At 50.7% G+C, this 18,022-nt stretch overlaps 10 protein-coding genes across 10 annotated transcripts; 4 read left to right on the top strand and 6 right to left on the bottom strand.

Moving 5' to 3' along the window:
- Window positions 1–311: 311 nt before the first annotated feature.
- Window positions 312–3,231, bottom strand: VC83_01100 (uncharacterized protein). The gene is made up of 2 exons (XM_024464785.1): window positions 2,499–3,231; window positions 312–2,447 (listed from the first exon to the last, which is right to left on the bottom strand). The coding sequence occupies exons 1-2, from the start codon at window positions 2,684–2,686 to the stop codon at window positions 839–841; spliced, it is 1,797 nt and encodes a 598-aa protein (XP_024327911.1). The 5' UTR covers window positions 2,687–3,231; the 3' UTR covers window positions 312–838.
- Window positions 3,232–3,451: 220 nt separating this feature from the next.
- PRP4 (U4/U6 small nuclear ribonucleoprotein prp4) lies at window positions 3,452–6,398 on the bottom strand. The gene is made up of 3 exons (XM_024464786.1): window positions 5,374–6,398; window positions 5,097–5,320; window positions 3,452–5,045 (listed from the first exon to the last, which is right to left on the bottom strand). The coding sequence occupies exons 1-3, from the start codon at window positions 6,060–6,062 to the stop codon at window positions 3,559–3,561; spliced, it is 2,400 nt and encodes a 799-aa protein (XP_024327910.1). The 5' UTR covers window positions 6,063–6,398; the 3' UTR covers window positions 3,452–3,558.
- TMA7 (Translation machinery-associated protein 7) lies at window positions 6,399–6,963 on the top strand. The gene is made up of 3 exons (XM_024464787.1): window positions 6,399–6,531; window positions 6,580–6,672; window positions 6,721–6,963. Exons 1-3 carry the CDS (start codon window positions 6,510–6,512, stop codon window positions 6,816–6,818), a joined length of 213 nt encoding a protein of 70 aa, XP_024327909.1. The 5' UTR covers window positions 6,399–6,509; the 3' UTR covers window positions 6,819–6,963.
- VC83_01103 (uncharacterized protein) lies at window positions 6,964–7,789 on the bottom strand. Its single transcript, XM_024464788.1, has 3 exons — window positions 7,645–7,789; window positions 7,565–7,595; window positions 6,964–7,510 (listed from the first exon to the last, which is right to left on the bottom strand). Exons 1-3 carry the CDS (start codon window positions 7,673–7,675, stop codon window positions 7,054–7,056), a joined length of 519 nt encoding a protein of 172 aa, XP_024327908.1. The 5' UTR covers window positions 7,676–7,789; the 3' UTR covers window positions 6,964–7,053.
- A 194-nt stretch (window positions 7,790–7,983) lies between these two features.
- Window positions 7,984–11,254, top strand: VC83_01104 (uncharacterized protein). The gene is made up of 2 exons (XM_024464789.1): window positions 7,984–10,744; window positions 10,801–11,254. Exons 1-2 carry the CDS (start codon window positions 8,318–8,320, stop codon window positions 10,990–10,992), a joined length of 2,619 nt encoding a protein of 872 aa, XP_024327915.1. The 5' UTR covers window positions 7,984–8,317; the 3' UTR covers window positions 10,993–11,254.
- A 241-nt stretch (window positions 11,255–11,495) lies between these two features.
- Window positions 11,496–12,537, top strand: DPM1 (dolichol-P-mannose synthesis). The gene is made up of 2 exons (XM_024464790.1): window positions 11,496–11,728; window positions 11,784–12,537. Exons 1-2 carry the CDS (start codon window positions 11,619–11,621, stop codon window positions 12,412–12,414), a joined length of 741 nt encoding a protein of 246 aa, XP_024327914.1. The 5' UTR covers window positions 11,496–11,618; the 3' UTR covers window positions 12,415–12,537.
- Window positions 12,538–12,609: 72 nt separating this feature from the next.
- VC83_01106 (uncharacterized protein) lies at window positions 12,610–13,938 on the bottom strand. The gene is made up of 3 exons (XM_024464791.1): window positions 13,479–13,938; window positions 13,240–13,424; window positions 12,610–13,155 (listed from the first exon to the last, which is right to left on the bottom strand). The coding sequence occupies exons 1-3, from the start codon at window positions 13,642–13,644 to the stop codon at window positions 12,637–12,639; spliced, it is 870 nt and encodes a 289-aa protein (XP_024327913.1). The 5' UTR covers window positions 13,645–13,938; the 3' UTR covers window positions 12,610–12,636.
- A 976-nt stretch (window positions 13,939–14,914) lies between these two features.
- VC83_01107 (uncharacterized protein) lies at window positions 14,915–15,387 on the bottom strand (the record flags this gene model as incomplete). Its single annotated transcript, XM_024464792.1, has 2 exons — window positions 14,915–14,918; window positions 15,083–15,387. 2 exons carry the CDS (start codon window positions 15,385–15,387, stop codon window positions 14,915–14,917), a joined length of 309 nt encoding a protein of 102 aa, XP_024327912.1.
- A 174-nt stretch (window positions 15,388–15,561) lies between these two features.
- On the bottom strand, window positions 15,562–16,588 carry VC83_01108 (uncharacterized protein; the record flags this gene model as incomplete). Its single annotated transcript, XM_024464793.1, has 3 exons — window positions 15,562–15,720; window positions 15,773–16,003; window positions 16,055–16,588. 3 exons carry the CDS (start codon window positions 16,586–16,588, stop codon window positions 15,562–15,564), a joined length of 924 nt encoding a protein of 307 aa, XP_024327917.1.
- Window positions 16,589–16,901: 313 nt separating this feature from the next.
- Window positions 16,902–17,927, top strand: VC83_01109 (uncharacterized protein; the record flags this gene model as incomplete). Its single annotated transcript, XM_024464794.1, has 2 exons — window positions 16,902–17,017; window positions 17,072–17,927. 2 exons carry the CDS (start codon window positions 16,902–16,904, stop codon window positions 17,925–17,927), a joined length of 972 nt encoding a protein of 323 aa, XP_024327916.1.
- Window positions 17,928–18,022: the final 95 nt, after the last annotated feature.

Raw genomic sequence — 18,022 nt, forward strand, 5'->3', positions numbered from 1 at the left:
CGCAAAAAAGGACATCTGCCCTTCGCTTAGGAATATTGAAAAAAAAAAGTATAATTGATGTACTATATTGTACTGTACGTTACATTACGGTATACGGTACTCTACTCACGCCACTCTATTACCATACCAACGCCCCCCTGCCCTTTAACCTCTACAAATCAAACAATCAAAGCACCTTCCTTTATTCCAGCTCGATATCCATAATATCATAATATCCACAATATCCATAATATCTATAATATCCATAATATCCATAATATCCATAATATCCATAATATCCATAATATCCATAATATATCTCAGACACTAATCCCCCTATCACCACCCTCCACGATCCACGATCCCCCATCTCATCAGCTGGACAGGGCGCGACCGCAACCGCCCTTAAGCTACTGGAGTATTCCGTACATAGTATCTTAGAAAAAAATAACCCTCCATCACGTGCGAACCAATAAAACCCGCTCCATTGCCGTTATGTGACACCTGTGAAACATCGCCAACACGCGAGTCCACTACAATAATTACTCTAGTCTACATCGTATAATAAAGAGACGCAGGAAACGGAAACAGTCGCATATATGCACACCCAATGGGCATCTCTGATGGCTTGTTATTCAGCTCAAGTAAATCATGGCTAACAAAAACATAGCTGCACGTATCTTGCGCTAGACCAACGCCCTTCCACACTACAAATCCATGCTGCATGCATATCGTATAGTGTGCCTGTTATACAGCATTTGAACACGTCCGAGAAACCCATCCCCTCAGTATCAACACGTCCGAGAAATCCCCCGCGTCACAGCAGTACCACCGTCAAAAAACAGTTTCACTCACCACCTCACCCCATAACCCTCCTAACCCACAACCCACTCGGCTCATAAACCGCCCTCTCATCCGCCTTCTTCAGCGCCCTATGCAACTTCAACCCCACCTCATGTTCCTCCCTCCTAATCCCCGCCAAATCCCCCCTCAGCACCTCCACCCTCCTCTTCTCCTCCTCCCTCCTCGCCATCTCCGCTATCCTCGCCTCACTGCTCATCCCGCGCCCCAACCCCGTCATCTCCCCCGGCATCAGCTCCGTCATGCGTCGGATCGAGGAATCGATGTTACTCCGCTGCCTCGCGAGGTCATCGAGCTGCGCCTGCAGCAAGGCGACCTTGTCGAGCGCTTGGCCCTCTTCGGGGGACTTGGGGAGGGCTTTGGAGAGGGATGCGCGGTGGGTCATGCTGATGAATTTTGGGTCGCCGGAGGGGGGGTGGCGGAGCATGCCGGTGGTCCGGTCGAATGTGTAGCTTGGGGCGCCGACGGGGCGGCGGCGGTTGAGGATGGGAGAGTGGGCGGGGACGGAGCTGGTGTATTGGTAGGGCTCGGGGAGGGGAGGCACGGAGTCGGTGCTGGGGCGGGGAGAGGAGGTGGTGGTTGAGGGGGCGTAGGTGGTGACGCTGAAGCGGGAGACTTCTTGGGGTCGGCCGGAGGCGTTGCTGATCGAGACGTCTTTTAGGGCTTCGTGGAAGTTGCGCTCGATGGTAGAGACGGACGGTGGTAGGGTAGATTTGTCAGGCGTAGCTGGAGCGGCAATAGGTCGGCGCGCCTGCACTCGTTGTGATGGAAGGGAGTTTAAGGGCGAGGAGGGCTCGTAGTGTGGTGGTGGTTCTGGAGCTTCCGAGGTGGTGTTCAAGAAGTACTGCGGGCCACCGTGCGCGGTTGGTGATACAACGGGAGTCTCATTAGAAGGGGACGGAACTCTCGAACCACCCAGTGATGGGTTGGAGGGCACGCGCTTGCTGCTCTTTCTAGGGATTTGCAAGGGCAGCGCGGATGGGTTATCTTCAGGCGCCGGCACGATCGCCATCCTTCCACTAGACCCTTCCCACTCTGGCTTGCTGCCACCTGACTTATTACCCTCCTTCAGCTTCCGGACGCGGTCGCTAAACGCTGTCTGCGCCTTGGGAGCTGAGTGCGCTGCATTATATGAATCTTCTAGGTTCGTAACAACCGGCGTGAACTGTCCCGGTTGCACGGATGGCGGCCGGCCTTGCTCGTTAGCCCCCCCCGGGTAATCGTCCCATCGTGTCCCACTTGTCTTTCTCAGCCCAGCAGTAGCAGCAGCCGCTTGTTCCTCTCTCCGCGCAAGAAGGCCCGCTGTGGTGGCCTGTGCCTGGTTCCGCCGCTTCTCGCGTCGCGCAACTGGGATGCTGCTTTTGACCGGGTGCGCTGATAGCGCGGCTGGGACGTTACTTAGGTGTGTGTTATAGGATTGAGGGGCCATTTCACTTCGAGGCAGATCGGGTGAGCTGGGCGGGGATATCTCTATTTGCTCCTCGTAGCTCGAGACTTGTTCTTGGAATGTCGCGGGGGCTGGATAGCGCGGGGAGTGTTGGGAGTATAAGGATGATGCTGGTCGGTATTTGCCTCCTTGTCGCGCTTGTGGTTGCTGTTCAGACTCACTGCGATGTTGTTAGCGCCGGTATGTGGAGGTCATCCTGGTGTTTACTTACTTTGGCAGAGCTGGCAGGCCTCGTCCGTAATTACCATCCTGGGGTGAGAGAAAAGAATCCTGAGGGCCTTCTAGGGCGCCCCCATTGCTCCCAGGCAAGATAGGTTGGTTCTGGTGCTTCGCAGACTTGCCCTGCTGCATTCGTTTCCACATTGTGGTTTGCGACAATGAGATAGAGGTCGATGGCATTCGATCAGCCAAGTGATAGCGGCAGTCTCTAAGCAACGAGACAAGTAAGTCAGACCAAGGTCAGAGAGTAGGTGGTATTCGAGGGCGTGCACGACGACAAATAATGCATGGAGTAGAGCAGAGAATAGGCAATGACACCTCGCCCAGTTGGAGTTATGGCCTTGCCGTTCCGCGTGCCACTCTCAGACGAAATGAAGGCCTTCAGACCTTAACCCCTCTCTCAGCGAACTATTGCACCTGTAATCTTCTTTGAAAATGATCCGGACGAAGGCCGAAGGACTAGAAACAGGAACGTGGTGTACTTGAAACAGACTGTGCCGTTTTGGTGGTGGCTGTTATGGGTCGTCAGGGGTCAGTCACTATGATTCGTTTCACGATTAGATGTTCATATACGACAAGCGCTGTGAATGATCTCGCGGTGGACAGTGACCAGCAAACTCGATGATTCTTTGAGCAACTTAAACATTGCTCGGCCCGTACTTACAACTTGTGCCTTGAACGATTTGATGTGTTATCTTGACCCCAAACCCCACCCTTCGTCGATCTGTCTACTCTACCTGGCTTCTACCCTCGGGGTCTCTCTCTGGTCTGGAATGTAACCGCTCTTGGCTTAGAACAGGCCCACACCAGACGAGGCTACAACACTAATGACAGCAGCCTCGCTCTCATATGAACTGAGACGACGATCTCACATGTGCTCTAGACAATTCACTGGCACATATTACAACAGTTCAACAGACGTCATCATATTATCCATAGCAATTATGTAGAGCATCCCGTATATTTGTTTCTTTTATGGAGTACAATCCCATATTTACCCACCCTGGAATCAGCTCCGAGTGCGCCATGGTTCTCTCCGAACCAGTTCTCATCTATCTACCAACTGGCCTATTAAGGAAGGGATGCTTCAGCGCCTCTGCTGGTGTGCATCTCCTCTCGGGATTCAGTGCCAGGCATTTATCCAATAAGTCGATGAACAGGTTCAACTCCTTCATCTCATCGTCCGGTAATCCCTTGGCACCCGTCGCAAGTCTCGTTCTCAGATCCCTCGTGGGCTTTGCGAAGGGAAGCGTCTTGACTGTGTCCCTTCCGCTCAGCTTGTCCTGCTCCACGCTCAGAAAGTTTGTCTGCTCGTCGAAATGCATGTGAGCAAACTGAGCTTTCCTCAGCATCTTCGTTGTGAATTTGCCACGGCATTCCATGATAGACCGCAGCATCTGGTTATTAGACCGGCCCACAAAAAGGATTTTGCCGGTATACAGCTCATACAACGTGCAGCCAACAGACCATATGTCGATGGCGAAGTCGTATGGCATCCCTAGAATGACCTCAGGAGCACGGTAGAAGCGTGATACAAGGTAAGGTGTGATTTCGTTGTCAGAGGCATCCGAGGCAGATCCCAAATCGCAAATCTTGAGCATGCTCCGGTTTTCATTGACCAGAATATTGTCGGGTTTCAGATCGGCGTGAAGGATATTGCATTTGCGCATGAGTGTCAGTCCAAGGAACATCTGCTGGGCATAGACGCGCACAGCACGGATGTTGATGCCAACATCGCGTCCAAACTTCTTCAACACCTCGCGTAAGTTGATGCTGAGATGCTCAAAAACCATGCAGAGATGGCCCTTGTGCTCGAAGTGGCGTTCCAGTCGAATCATGTGCTTCTTATCGTCAACATCTGCACTCATCAACTTCTGAAGGATCTCAATCTCCTTCATGCCCGCCTTTCTCATGGTCTCATTTGCGCGGATCATCTTGACCGCCACCAGCCTCTTCGTTGTGATATCGGTAGCTCTCACAACACCAGAAAACATACCCTTTCCGAGATTGGCCTGGACATGGTACTTTCCATCAAGGAGTTCACCCAATATCACCTTGTAGTATCCTTCGGCGTCATCCCAATTATCCAGCATCCCGACATTCAAAACCTTTGCTTCCGGTATTGGGACGGCGACGGCCGAGTCTCCAGTTTTACGTGTTGTCCCAGCTGTTGTTTCCGGCTCCTCGGCAAACATATCATCGTCGTCGTCGTCCGCAAACATGTCAAAGTCGTCCTTTGATTTTTGGGGCTTTTCTTCGACCTCGGATGCTGGAAGTAAAACCTCCTGTTCAGTGGTGGGCTTTGTCTCGTCGTACGCAGATGACGGAACGTCTCCGGTATCTCCAGTGTGGCGTTTGTCGTCCCGGAATCTGTCCTCTTTCATATCCATTGTTGGGTCGTAGTCCGCTGCAGAAGGGCTATCCTCTGGGTTAGCTCTCACTCCGGCTTCATTGGCTAGCTCTTGATCATTCAGGGCTGTGAATGCGCTTGGATCCTGGATTTCCTTGGGTGTTGAAGGAGTAGCAACGTCTGGAGAAGCTATATTTTGGTTGTTAGAATGCACTTTTTCGAGGGATATTGCAGCCTTACCATTCCTTGTAGGCTGATCATCGCCGTCCTGTTCACTCTGGCTGCGTGTTTCTGGCGTTGCTCGGTCTCCTATCTGTAAAGCCTGCACCATTAAAGGCGTAGCCGTAGCTGACCCTCTATACTTCGCTTTGATCGCCTCACGGCGTTTCCGTCGCTGTTCAATCAATGCTGCTTCATCAAGAGGCTCTGTGTCAGATGGTGGTTCTTCCACAGGGGGGTGGGATCTACCGAAGAGTTAGCTATTATCCAAACAGTCAAGGGTGCTCCACAAACTAACCTTTCAATATCACGCTCGCCCTTATAGCTATCACCACGCTTCTGTGAGTATCCTTGAACAAATTTAGCCTCTCCATTTGAAAGGTCAGTTGGCATCCGCCCATCGGCCCTTTTGCTCACTGACTGGTCTCTTGAACCCTGGCGTCGATGACTTCCATATCCATTCATCCTTGGCCTGTCAGGCAAATCGCTCCTACTGCCGCTGTAGTTGTCACGCTGTGATTTCGTATTATAACTGCCTCGAGATTCGGTTTCGCGAGAGGCTCTATAAGGAGAACGGCTGCGTGTCCGAGTACGCGAGCGCCTGTCACGGTTCCTGTCGCCATCATCGTATCGAAGACCAGCTGGTGCGGCGCATTCCCTGTCCAGATCTTCGTAGGAGTGCTGGCCACGCCGTTGAGTCGGGCGGTCTTCGTTATGACTCTTGAGTCGTCGAGAGTCTCTGTGACTGCGAGAGTAGTGGTCGTCATCCCGATTTCGCTTTGAGCCCCTTGGTGATAAGCGCCTCTCTGATGAGCGCCGCAGGGCGGAAACAACGCTATCTTCGATTGACAGAGACGGAGAAGGCGAGTATCTAGATCGTATTCTGTGTTGACGGTCAACTGAAGTGTCTTTCATCTGCGGCGACGTAGTTGCCTTGTCTAATCCCGTGTCTCTTATCTCCCCCTCGTCCGAGCTAGATGATGCCATCGTCGCGGATGACCTTTGCTGGGGCCGATATAACCCACTCCCTTTGATGCCAGAACGTGTTAGTAAAGGATCAGAAGGTGAATCTCTGTGTGAGAATGAGCCCAACCGGGTATATAACTTCTCGTACTCCGTTTTCAGCGCATTGTCCAAGTATTTGGAATCCGCGTCTACCCTTGAAGCCTTTGTTTGCACGTATTTGATGCGTTGTTCGAAGTATTAGTCGAGGTCACTTCCAAGATTTCGAGCCTAGAAACAACAAGGCTTGCCTGACTGATTGCGCTAGTGGCGCTAGTGACATTCGGCAATGCGCGTTGGGAAAACGCCGTCTCCAGTTGCCCCTCCTCCAGTTTATCTGAAGCAAACCTTATCTGCATCTACACTCCGATTTTCAACGTACAACTCAACTCATCTACCCAAACTAATACTTATTCAAGTATAATCATCAGCATGGGTGGTGCAGACAGAGCAGGTATGTTATAATAGAAATAATGTCTGGTACAGGCCTAACTTTTTGCAGGTGGAAAGGCGAAGCCTCTCAAGGCACCAAAGAAGGCGCCAAAGGCCGAGTTGGATGATGAGGACAAAGCTTTCCAAGAGAAGCAGCGTGCCGGTATGTTACACGCACATTCTTAGACGTTCTTATGCTAATATTTTGCAGATGCGAAAGCCAAGGCTGAGCTCGCCGCGAAGGCAAAGGGAAGCAAAGGACCCCTCAACACTGGCGCACAAGGAATCAAGAAGAGCGGAAAGAAGTGAACAACTTAGATGGTGTGCTGGATATATTAAAGACATGCTACGGGCAGACGGTCGATGAGTGCAGCATGGAGCAAGGGCGTTTCTCTGGTCATCAATATACAATCATAAAACAGTCTTCCGAGGCCGGAAGGCTACGGGTGCATGTCAAATTTTGAACTTTTACCCATTATCGCCTGACGACGTCGTTAAAAAACATACAATCTTCCTGTCGTTGTTCCTGATTCTCTGGTCCGCTTCATTCCTCCTCACCGGCAGCAACAAGCGTTCCCACAACTAGATACTTCTCGTTGAACCTCTCCTCCCACCCCTTCAGTGCATTCTTCTGCTCATCATTGAGATCACTTAATGTATCCAACGGCCCATCCAAGTCACTCGTCAGCATATCCTCGTCGAAGCTGCCATGAGCCAGTCCTCGACTGGCATCTCGTCCAGCGAAGTTTTCGTATGGCCCACCGGGTCCGTAGAACTGGCGACCAGAAGTAACATCGAAGACATGGCCCCGCACCGCGAGATATACTGGCGCGCCGTTTTCCCCGTTGTTTGGGAGTAGAGTGCGTGGGGTGAAGGTCTGGAAGACGATGGCGGGAGGCTGCTTCGGAAGGGCGGTTGGTGTTTTAGGACGTAGTTGGTAGTAGATAATAAGGACGAAGAGTGACAGCAGGATGGCATTGATGGGCGTGAATAATGTCGCTCTTTGTAAGACTAGAGTTAGCAAGGGCCCGTGGTTCTGAGAGATGCCAACCAACACTTCAGCCTTTGGCAACGACCTTGCGGCTTCTGAAGAACAATTAGCAGGCGCTCGGCTTCGTGGATGTTTAGTATGTACCTTTGGCCACTCTATTATCGACGTAATCCATCTTGATGTCAAAAATTCCGACGACAGCTTGATTGTTTGAAGTGAATGATGTTCAGATCGCGGGGGATTGGAACCAGAGAAGCATACGTAGCCTTTTCCTTCCGTGGTACAAAATGTACGGATAACCACCAACCTAAGCCGGATTGCCAATTCATTTTATGTATCAAACACGTGATGTCGAATCTTGTTGCATAACTTTCATCATTAGTTGTCTTTATAACATGAGCCATTTTATTGTACAATATCTTAACATATTGATCATTCTAATCAAGTTACATCTGTATTCAAAGCATTTTTGTCCCAGAACTGAGCGCAGTTGCTTGTTTTCTTGAAAATATATGACGAGCGATACGATACCTTGGTGTTTTATGTATTGTAGGGGGTTGTGATATGGGTGTTTTACCAAGCCACTGCCGAGCGTACAGTAGTGCGTGGACCTCGTCCAGATATTCTCAGTCGCAGGGGCTTACATTATTGATACCATATCATTGCCATACACCAGCATCAAGGTACCATTGAAACGTCAATATCTAATGGATTCGCATGTGATGGATATCCTTTTCTAGATCTATCAACCTAAGCATACACATCGACTACTGGACTATCGTCAGTTGGAGCCGCATGCGCCCCCCCTCGAGGCACCATGCCCGACGAGAAGCCCTACAAATACGAGAACCTCCCTATACCTACATATGACGAAGCGACGTCCTCTCGATCTCCTATACCTGCAACCTCGCGGCCGGACGAACCAAGCAATAATGAAGAGCGTCAAGGGCTTCTGGGCGACGATGCCCGGCTCCCTGTACCAACAAGACGCATAGGTTACCGCCCACCTCCCACTGAGGATGACGAGTCTCGACGAGATAGCTTGGACTCTCTCGAATTCCTTGGGTCGGATGAAGGGAGGGACTCAGTGGCGGAGGATGCAGAGATGCGGCGAGAAATGGACGAGATGGAGATAGAGGAGCCCCCAGCAGAACAATCCCGCTGGGGAAAGCGCATATCCAGTATCTCTCAGTCATTACACTTTCCGTTTAAGTTTCGGCTACCAAAGTGGAAGTTCAAGATGCCGGAACTGGACGCTTCGATCTTCATACTACTGGCCCGGATGTTTGCGCTCCTTGTAGTAGTAGGGCTGGCCTACCTACTCTTTATGAGCGACTTTTTCTCGAATGCGTCGCATCGCATGGGGGTTCAAATGTTTGACCCAGGTCGTGTGAGGGACTGGCTACAAGAGCAGATTGATTCGGAAAAGATAAGGGACAACCTCGAACATCTCACAGCTTACGACCATCTTGCTGGAACACAAGGTGACTTTGCGCTAAGCAACTGGGTCCAGCAGCAGTTCCTCAATGCTGGGCTAGAAAATGTAGTAAGAGACAGATACGATGTATATTTAAACTACCCAAAGGTTGGCGGCCGTGCAGTGGAGATTTTGAACGCGGATGGCTCGGTCAAGTGGAAGGCAAAGCTCGAAGAGGATAATGTGTACCCAGAAGAAAAGAGACAGCAAGCCCTGGCTTTCCATGGCCATTCAAAGTCAGGAAACGTAAAGGGCCCGTTAATATATGCCAATTTCGGGTCAAGGGAGGATTTCAAGCGATTGAAGGACAGCGGGATCGACACAAAGGGTGCAATTGCATTGGTGAAATATTACGGGTCTCAAGGCGACAGGTCCTTGAAGGTTAAGGCTGCGGAACAAGCGGGTTTTGCGGGATGCATTATCTACAGCGACCCTGCCGAAGATGGATTTACCAAAGGGAAGGCTTGGCCCGATGGAAGATTCATGCCAGCCGATGGTGTTCAGAGGGGTTCGGTCAGCTTGATGAGCTGGGTAATTGGAGATGTTCTGACACCTGGCTGGGCAAGTGTGAAAGGTGCAAAGCGCTTACCAGTAGCGGACAACCCGGGCCTTAACAAGATTCCCAGCATTCCCCTTGCTTGGCGAGATGCCCAAATCCTTCTGCAATCTTTGAAGGGCCACGGGCAAGCCGTACCTCCAGAATGGAAGGGTGGGGTGCCAGATGTCGAATGGTGGACTGGAGACTTGTCGTCGCCAGTGGTTCACCTCAAGAATGAACAGGATGAGGTTGAGCAACAGCCAATCTGGAACGTCATCGGGCGAATTCAAGGAGTTGAGCAAAGTGAGAAGTCAATTATCATTGGTAATCATCGCGATGCATGGGCATATGGTGCCTCTGATCCAGGATCCGGGACAGCTATCCTTATTGAAATGGCTCGGATTTTTGGGGAACTTAAACACCATGGGTGGCGGCCTCTACGAACCATTGAATTCGCCAGCTGGGATGGGGAAGAGTACAACCTCATTGGCTCTACTGAATACGTCGAAAACAATATCGACAAACTTCGGGCGAATGGAGTTGCCTATATAAACGTCGATGTAGCAGTCAGCGGACAGGACTTCCAAGCCTCTGCTTCTCCTGCGTTTGAAGAGGTTATCCGTGTTGTCATGGACCGAATCAATAACCCTGTGCGAAACGGCAGTACGTTACTTCAGCTCTGGGAGGAGTCCAAAAGCAAACTGAAGGGCCTCGGCGCTGGGAGTGATTACGTAGCATTCCAAGACATCGCAGGTGTATCGTCTATTAACATTGGATTTTCGGGCGAGCGGTTCCCATACCACTCTGTATACGACAACTTTGAGTGGATGGAAAAGTTTGGCGACCCCGGTTTCCTATACCATCATATGTTGTGCCAAGTCTGGAGTTTACTTGTTCTAGAAATGGCGGATAACCCAATTGTGCCATTGAGCATGCCTTCCTACGCCACTGCTATTGGGAAGTATGTTGAGGATCTCAATCAATGGGCCGGATCCAAGGGAGCCAACCAAGCTGGGAACCCGAAGTGGGACGTCGAACCGCTTCGTGCCGCTGCCCTTAAATTCAAGGGGGATGCAGAACGATACAAGTCTTGGGGGTCGTACTGGAGGAATTTTATAAGCAACAATGGAGGCTATGAGCAAACGGATGTAAGCATCATTCGACAAAACTACAACAACCGCGCTTCAAATTTCGAGACTCTTCTTCTGGACTTGGAGGTTGGAGGTGGAGTAAGTCTTAATCCTATCCCCTCTTCTTTAGATCCTATCTAACATCTGTGACTTAGGTTCCCGGTCGTGAGCAATTCAAACACGTCCTGTTTGCTCCTCAAGCCTGGTCTGGATACGACGAATCATATTTCCCTGCCATCCGCGACGCTATTGAGGTCGGCGATTGGAAAGCTGCCGAAACGGCTGTTGGAACGGCAGCCAGGCTTCTCACGATGGCCAGCGAGCAACTGGGTGAGGGAGACCTGTGATAGCTGGGAGGCTTCATACTCTGTATTTGTTTGTCATTTAGCGGGATCTTGTGACTTTCCCGTCGTCGTTTCACCTGTACATTTTCCTTGGGTAGCAGCAGGCGTTGCATAGGTGGCGTTCGCATATGTTTCTTTATAGGATGGCAAGAAGGTTTCATTGTGTTTATTGTTCGATAGTTACATAGACAGAGGCTTGATGCTGCGCGGGTGGGTATGGCTGACTTAGAGCCTACGCTCTTGAAAGAATGAATATATTACCTTGGTATCCCTCGTCGCAATTGTTACTTATAGCCTTCAGTAATTGAGAGTCTTCATTTCAATTACAGTTACTGTAATCACTAGCGTAATGCACAATGTCTCGGTCTTTTAACATTTGACAATTTGGCTACTCTAAACCAAAGTCGTTAGCTTCCAAATTTGCAAAGCACGCGGGAGCTAACCCAATCCCCTCGGCTGCAGGTTCCCCAGCCAGCCGTCTCCTGAGCCAATACCAATAATTGACATCGCAAAGCTTCACGACAAGAACCAACTCTCGACCCTCCTTCAACAACACAAAAGTGAACGCTGCGCTAAGCACTACAGCGCTGTTTTGCAACCGTGTACATAATATCCATATCGACTCCGCAATGGCGCCCAAGGCACAGAAAGACAAATACTCCATCCTCCTACCTACCTACAATGAGAGGCGCAACCTTCCGATCATCACATGGCTGTTGAACCGCACCTTCACCGAGCTGTAAGCTTCTCCCTGTGCGGTTCCCCTCTTCTTGCCTCGAACTAACGTTCCATAGCGATCTCGATTGGGAACTCATTATTGTCGACGATGGCAGCCCAGACGGCACCCAGGTCGTTGCCAAACAGCTTGCCAAAGTATACGCACCACACGTCCACCTACATGCGCGCGCTGGCAAGCTAGGCCTAGGCACGGCATACGTCCACGGCATGCAATTCGCAACCGGAAACTTCGTCATCATCATGGACGCCGATTTCTCGCACCACCCAAAATTCATCTCCGAGATGATCGCGAAGCAGAAGTCGATCTCGACGAACAGTGGATACGATATCGTTACCGGCACAAGATATGCAGGGAATGGCGGCGTGTACGGCTGGGACTTGAAGAGGAAGCTGGTCTCGAGAGGAGCGAACCTGTTTGCGGATACTGTTCTCAGGCCGGGTGTGAGCGATTTGACGGGCAGTTTCAGACTGTACAAGAAAAAGGTGCTTGAGAAGGTCATTCTGAGCACTGAGAGCAAGGGGTATACTTTCCAGATGGAGATGATGGTCAGGGCAAAGGCGATGGGATGCACTGTTGCGGAAGTGCCGATCAGTTTTGTGGATCGAGTATACGGAGAGAGCAAGCTGGGATCATCAGAGATCGCCGAGTATGCGATGGGGGTATTTGCCTTGTGGTTGAAGGTCTGAAGGGATGTATATGGGAGTTTGGGAGGGGGTTCACTATACTAATATATGTCATGTAGTCAACTGTAACCGTTACAAAATACAATTTTCTGTATAATTGCTGGGTGTGATCAATTACATTAGCAGCGCTGGCGCAAGATATTGTGTCTCTGGGATCCATGGCACGGTAAAATAAATGATGGAACATATATGAATTTTCTAACTGTGATTACATCGTATCGTACTTTACATATTCCTTCCACCAGTAACCATAATGGTCTGGCCACTGACATAAGAGAAAAGCGGACTGGCGACAGCCAGGATGGAGCTGGCTCCCTCAGATGGGCTACCTGGTCTCCTCAATGGGATATCGGCATATGCGACCGATCCGTCCTTTGGCGGCTCTCCCATGCCAGGGATACCGATAGCAATTTTCTCTCCATCAGGGGTGGTAACAAACGCACCCTTCTCCTTTGCCTGCGTCAAACGCGTGGTGATGTGACCGAACGCGATGGTGTTGGCGCGGACACCGAACGCTGGTCCCCACTCCTTGGCGATGACCTTAGTGAAGCCGACAATGCCAGCCTTGCCGACAGCGTAGTTGGCCTGTCCAGCGTTGCCGTGCACTCCGGAGGTGGAGGAGATGTTGATGATGTTGCGGGGCTCGCCGTCCTTGACGCGGAAGTAGGGGGCGGCAGCGCGGACGAGCTTGAAGGGGGCGGTGTTGTGGACCGCGAGCATGGTCTCCCATTGCTTATCGGTCATCTGGTGCATGTTAGCGCCTGTCTTTGACTGCTACTGCCCAGTATCGACGTTTCGTCTGGAGCTGCAGTTTATTGGAGAGCTTACCTTGTGGATAACTCCGTCCCAGGTGAAACCGGCGTTGTTAACGATGATGTGAATCTTGCCATTTCCAAACTCCGCCGCCTTCTTTACCAAGGTCGTCAGGTAGTTATCATCTAAGACGTCGCCAGCGACGGAAATAGCGCTGCCACCAGACTCGTTGATCTTCTTTGCGACATCAGCAGCCTTGGCTTTAAGTTACAGTTAGTATTCATTCTCGAGAGTAGCCAAGGTAAGACGCTCACCAGCATCAATATCAGCGACGACAACTTTAGCACCCTCGTTGGCAAAGAGCCTTGCGGCCTCAGCACCAATTCCTTGACCAGAGCCAGTGATGATAGCAACTTGGCCAGCAAGCATGCCCTTTGGCCAGTTCAAGTGGCCAGCGATCTGTTGTGCGCGGGAAGCCATTGTGTTTGAAGGGATATGGTATGGAGATGAGAGGTTTACTATTTAGAATATATCTTTGAAAGTTAAACCAGCTTCCCTATCAAAGATTATAAATGGATTGGGTATCGCGGTACAAATAAGTGCACACCCGAGGGATTGAGGGACTGAATGCGGGGCGTACCCCAGATGGGCAATGCCGAGGCTAACTCTGGGGTAAGCAAGCCTCGGAAAGCGGCTGTCAGTCGCCAAAGCTTCAATTATAGCAGCATACTCTTTGGGTTGTCGTATTTCTATCTCATAAGCTTTAACTCGACACCAAATTTCGATTTCTCTATAAATATATAGGGCAAAAGATCTATATACTCTGTACAACCCCTGTAAAGATTGGTATACCAGACGCTAACTATTAATAGATTTCCTCCGCCAAGCCGGCTCACCGCCTCGACCTCGCCGTCGCCACCTCGCCGTCGCCATTCCCGTCATCCCCTACTCTGAAAGCCCTCTCCGAAGAGGCCCCTTTTCAGCTGAGATGTCCTCCCTCGCTAAACTCTCAGTGCCTACCGATGGCACTGAGACCTTGACGCCCTTATCCACGACTTGGGATAATTGCAGAAGAAGTTCTGCTTCCGGACCCTCCGGAGGGATCAGACCGGGTGATCTTCGTCTGCCCAGAGGATGGCTGTGGCTAGCGCTGCCGAGCCACTCCTCGCGACAGCTTGTGGGTGCTCATTGTCTTCGACAATGAGCACCGTTGCATTGGCCGAGGCTAGCGCAAGTTCTCTTCGTCTTCGAAGAAGACTTAGCTGCCCTAGACCCCAGTCCCTGGTATGGCATACCACCTTAAAAAGCGCGAAAAAGGATGAAGAAAGGGCACTAACTCGCCCTCTAGTTAATAAAGAACACGATGTCACCAGAACAAGAGTAGCAAAGCTTCAACAAAATCTGGTACGAGATTTATTTTAAAAACTGCCCCAACCACTGGCCGGCATCTCTTCTGCTTGCCATACTGTCGCTGTTACCAACATCTTACTGTCGTGGTCAACTTCTCACCATGGCGAATTCCGTCTCCGCCTTCTCGCTAGCGATATAGGCGCACAACGGCATAGCTTCCAGCTATTGCCGGCCTACATCGCGCTCCTTGAGACAGCGTCTCTAGGAGTTCATGTCGATCTCGTACGATATTGGCATGACCACTTCTAGCGGATCTTCGTTTGTCCCCCTGTTTCAGAGGGGGCACTCTCACAGCGCTTCGTTGCTATAGACGGGACCTTTTTAAAGGCCCGTTTCATTCTTACCTTGTTGCTCGCTGTTAGCATTGATGCTAACGGCAAAAACGTACCACTTGCGTGGGGTATTGTTAAGTCCGAGAACAAGGACTCGTGGGAGTGGTTCCTCCGCCACTTACGCTAGGCAATTCCAGTCTGTCTCAATGTCGGCGGCTCAATGGAGAGCCGCCTACCTTGACCCGTTGCCGCCGGTTGATATAACCGGATTGTCCGTTCTTGCGGACATCCCGTGCGAACCCCCTGTGACACGGGTTCCACGGGGGCGGCCCGGGTTCGGAGGGACGAAGCTCGTCGCCCTCAAGGGCGACGAGCTACTCGAGACCACGGAGGACTCCTCCCGCTTGGGGCCATGGTTGCTGCTGTCCCCGACCCCGTAATAAGTCGATGCTCGACTTGCGGGGAGCCGGGCCACAACTCTCGGCGTTCCGTCGTCCCCAATAGGGGGTCGGTGGAGGAGTTGGCGACGGCGAGGTCGCATACGGGGGTTTGGGGGCTACGGGTATCACGGCAATAGGGTATATAGATCTTATTTTAATTTACAGGGTATATCAATCTTTACAGGGGTTGTGCAGGGTATATAGATCTTTTGCCCAAATATTTACTATAATATGGCCACCCAAATAATTTTTCTGGGATATAGACTTTATTCAGTTCAACACGCTGCCGCGTTTGCCCCGTGGTGGAAGTCAAACGCAACTACCAGGCCGTAAAAATGCGTTACTGCCGCCAAAACTACCAATATGTGGAATATTTGATGCGAACTTCCCCAAATATCATATTTTCCAGGTGCCCCTCGTTCCGGCCATCGTGCCTATTAATCATCAGCAAAGGGGGCTCCACTTCGAATCTCGGGTGTGGCTTACAGCATAGATTCCCGCCCCTAAAATATATAATGCGCCTTGGGTAAGAAGCCAAATAAGACCAATTCGGTCCCGCATGTCTTGTATGCCATAGACTTGCACGCCGTGAAGCACGGGGAAGATGGCAGACAAACCCATGGCAACGAACATGGCAGCTCGATACGGGCGCCATGCTGGGGTGCGGAAATTTTCGAATATAGAAACCGTCGCACAGCCAAGCCCTAAAGTGCATATCTGTATTCCTGGTCAGTGATATAAAAGCAGGTCGCTGAGCTGGAAGCATACCATTGTCCAATAAGTCCGCTGCAAATTGGGGTGGCAGTAAAAGCCATAGTAAACACTTGGGATGAAGCTGCCGGTGATCAGGAATACGATTCCTACATAGTCCAACTTGTTTCCAAATCTTGCCACGATATGAGAGTGGTTTGAGATGGTGTGATAGGTCGCCGACATCCCCAGGCAGAACGCTGCCCCTGCGAAAAAGCAGGCAAATGCGAGAATGTCGCCTTGAGTGATAGACTCATATCGAGGCACCACAACTCTGTACAGGGCAATTGCCAAGACCACTGACCCGATGGAGGGTATCAGATGGGAGAATATATTCACGGATTCGTTGTGAAGATAGTTAAGACTCCCGAATGATTTGGAGAAAGACTCTGATGCTGGACGATATCCGGAGATGATATAGTGATTGTCTTGCTGCCAGCTTGGGAGGTCGTCCCAGAGCACAACCAAGGCATCCTTGACCTTCCCCTCTGCTTTGATGACCTTCTCAGCGATGGTATCTGGCGTCGACTTTTTGCGCTGGCGAGTCGTCATTGTGAAATTTTCCTGTGATAATTCTACGAACTCAGATAGTAATTTTCCCTCATTTCTTGCACAATTACAAGTATTTGAAGTCTGAGAAAACGTTGAGAAGCTGGTGAGGCTACGGATTTGGTGAGGCTACGAAATTTGGTGAGGCTACGAATTGGTGGGACCGAGGCTGGCCTGTGACAGCCTATGATGAAACGGATAGCCAATTAGCGGCATTGCCAAGGGAAGGCTCCCTCAGCCTTCTCTTGACGACATTCCGTTTTGTTTACCCCGCCAGCATCTGTTTCAATATCCGGCGACAACAGCATTTTAACTAATGTCCGGCCGCGGAGATTCTGGAGGTCGTGCGTACTCTGGGGGATGGGGTAGACTCAAGCCAGTCACCCTTGATCCCTTAGAAGCAGTTGGCCTGCCTTCAAAAGGCGACAATAGGTGAGACAGATTGGTTGGTATTACATTTGAGGTAGCATCTGATTCCTCGACCAGGCTGCTCAACTTCAAGACTCAAGAGAACTATTATACCAAGATTGTGGATCGTTATATGAGCTTCTGTTCGGATGCAGGGCGAAGTGATGAACTCCTCCGTCGCATGTCGCAGCTGTCACTTCAACCTGGTGGGGCCACGCAGAAGCCACCCGCCAAACCCCTTAAAGGGCTTGCATCGTCCATCTACGCCACACCCGATACCAAGTCAACCAATGCTCTATCACAGCTTTCTTCTGTACTCAAAAAACCTGTTGAATATGATTCCTCCAAAGACTTGTCCGTATTGACAATGTCGATGCGCAAACTTCGCGAGGGTATCGTGGCCTCGAAGCGCATTGATGAGTTCTCAACGCAGGCTTATATTTTTTGCATTCGCCTCTCTATTTTGATTAAGCACATGGAATCCTATCATCCGGCCCTTCTTCATCTTCTTCACAGGATGCACACAGTACGACCCCTGTCGCGCCTCGATTTACAAGAGTTCGCTGGCTACCTTGTCCTCGACCTTGCATGTCGGCAGCAGGACCTGGCCCAGGCGCATGTGGTGCGCATTCGATATGGGGTAAAGGATACAAAGATATTGACCGTCCTGCATGCGCTGGCGCACGATAATTACTACGTCTTCTGGCAGGTCAAGAGGACCGTCGATGGTCACAAAGCCAAGTTGATGGAATTTGCCGAAGAGGCTATTAGGTTACACGCCTTGAAGTGCCTCGGGAGGAGCTATTTTACAGTGTCCCTCAAGTTCCTCGAGCAGGTGACAGGATCGACGTGGGATGCGCTTGTCAAAGAAAACAGAGTGGGGTGGGAGCTGAAAGGCGGGGAAGTCATTATTCGGAAACCAAAGACACGCTGATATTGATATCATGGACTATTGGCATCATATCCCTTGACTCTTTTTGCGGTGGCTCTTCCATGTACGTTGGATTGCTCTTGAGCACTTGATAGATT

The sequence above is a fragment of the Pseudogymnoascus destructans genome, assembly GCF_001641265.1.
Source record: "Pseudogymnoascus destructans isolate 20631-21 unplaced genomic scaffold scaffold_2, whole genome shotgun sequence".
NCBI lineage: Eukaryota > Fungi > Ascomycota > Leotiomycetes > Thelebolales > Thelebolaceae > Pseudogymnoascus > Pseudogymnoascus destructans.

Coding starts and splice junctions, on each gene's coding strand:
- VC83_01103 (XM_024464788.1), bottom strand. CDS start 7,675: ATGGATTACGTCGATAATAGAGTGGCCAAAG. Junction 7,596..7,644: donor CGATAATAGAGTGGCCAAAG/GTACATACTAAA, acceptor ATTGTTCTTCAG/AAGCCGCAAGGTCGTTGCCA. Junction 7,511..7,564: donor TCGTTGCCAAAGGCTGAAGT/GTTGGTTGGCAT, acceptor AGTCTTACAAAG/AGCGACATTATTCACGCCCA.
- PRP4 (XM_024464786.1), bottom strand. CDS start 6,062: ATGGCATCATCTAGCTCGGACGAGGGGGAGATAAGAGACACGGGATTA. Junction 5,321..5,373: donor GGCGAGCGTGATATTGAAAG/GTTAGTTTGTGG, acceptor ACTCTTCGGTAG/ATCCCACCCCCCTGTGGAAG. Junction 5,046..5,096: donor TGATCAGCCTACAAGGAATG/GTAAGGCTGCAA, acceptor ACCAAAATATAG/CTTCTCCAGACGTTGCTACT.
- VC83_01104 (XM_024464789.1), top strand. CDS start 8,318: ATGCCCGACGAGAAGCCCTACAAATACGAGAACCTCCCTATACCTACA. Junction 10,745..10,800: donor ACTTGGAGGTTGGAGGTGGA/GTAAGTCTTAAT, acceptor TCTGTGACTTAG/GTTCCCGGTCGTGAGCAATT.
- DPM1 (XM_024464790.1), top strand. CDS start 11,619: ATGGCGCCCAAGGCACAGAAAGACAAATACTCCATCCTCCTACCTACC. Junction 11,729..11,783: donor AACCGCACCTTCACCGAGCT/GTAAGCTTCTCC, acceptor AACGTTCCATAG/CGATCTCGATTGGGAACTCA.
- VC83_01106 (XM_024464791.1), bottom strand. CDS start 13,644: ATGGCTTCCCGCGCACAACAGATCGCTGGCCACTTGAACTGGCCAAAG. Junction 13,425..13,478: donor CGTCGCTGATATTGATGCTG/GTGAGCGTCTTA, acceptor TGTAACTTAAAG/CCAAGGCTGCTGATGTCGCA. Junction 13,156..13,239: donor GGGACGGAGTTATCCACAAG/GTAAGCTCTCCA, acceptor AACATGCACCAG/ATGACCGATAAGCAATGGGA.
- TMA7 (XM_024464787.1), top strand. CDS start 6,510: ATGGGTGGTGCAGACAGAGCAG. Junction 6,532..6,579: donor GGGTGGTGCAGACAGAGCAG/GTATGTTATAAT, acceptor AACTTTTTGCAG/GTGGAAAGGCGAAGCCTCTC. Junction 6,673..6,720: donor CCAAGAGAAGCAGCGTGCCG/GTATGTTACACG, acceptor AATATTTTGCAG/ATGCGAAAGCCAAGGCTGAG.
- VC83_01100 (XM_024464785.1), bottom strand. CDS start 2,686: ATGCCATCGACCTCTATCTCATTGTCGCAAACCACAATGTGGAAACGA. Junction 2,448..2,498: donor GGCCTGCCAGCTCTGCCAAA/GTAAGTAAACAC, acceptor ACAACATCGCAG/TGAGTCTGAACAGCAACCAC.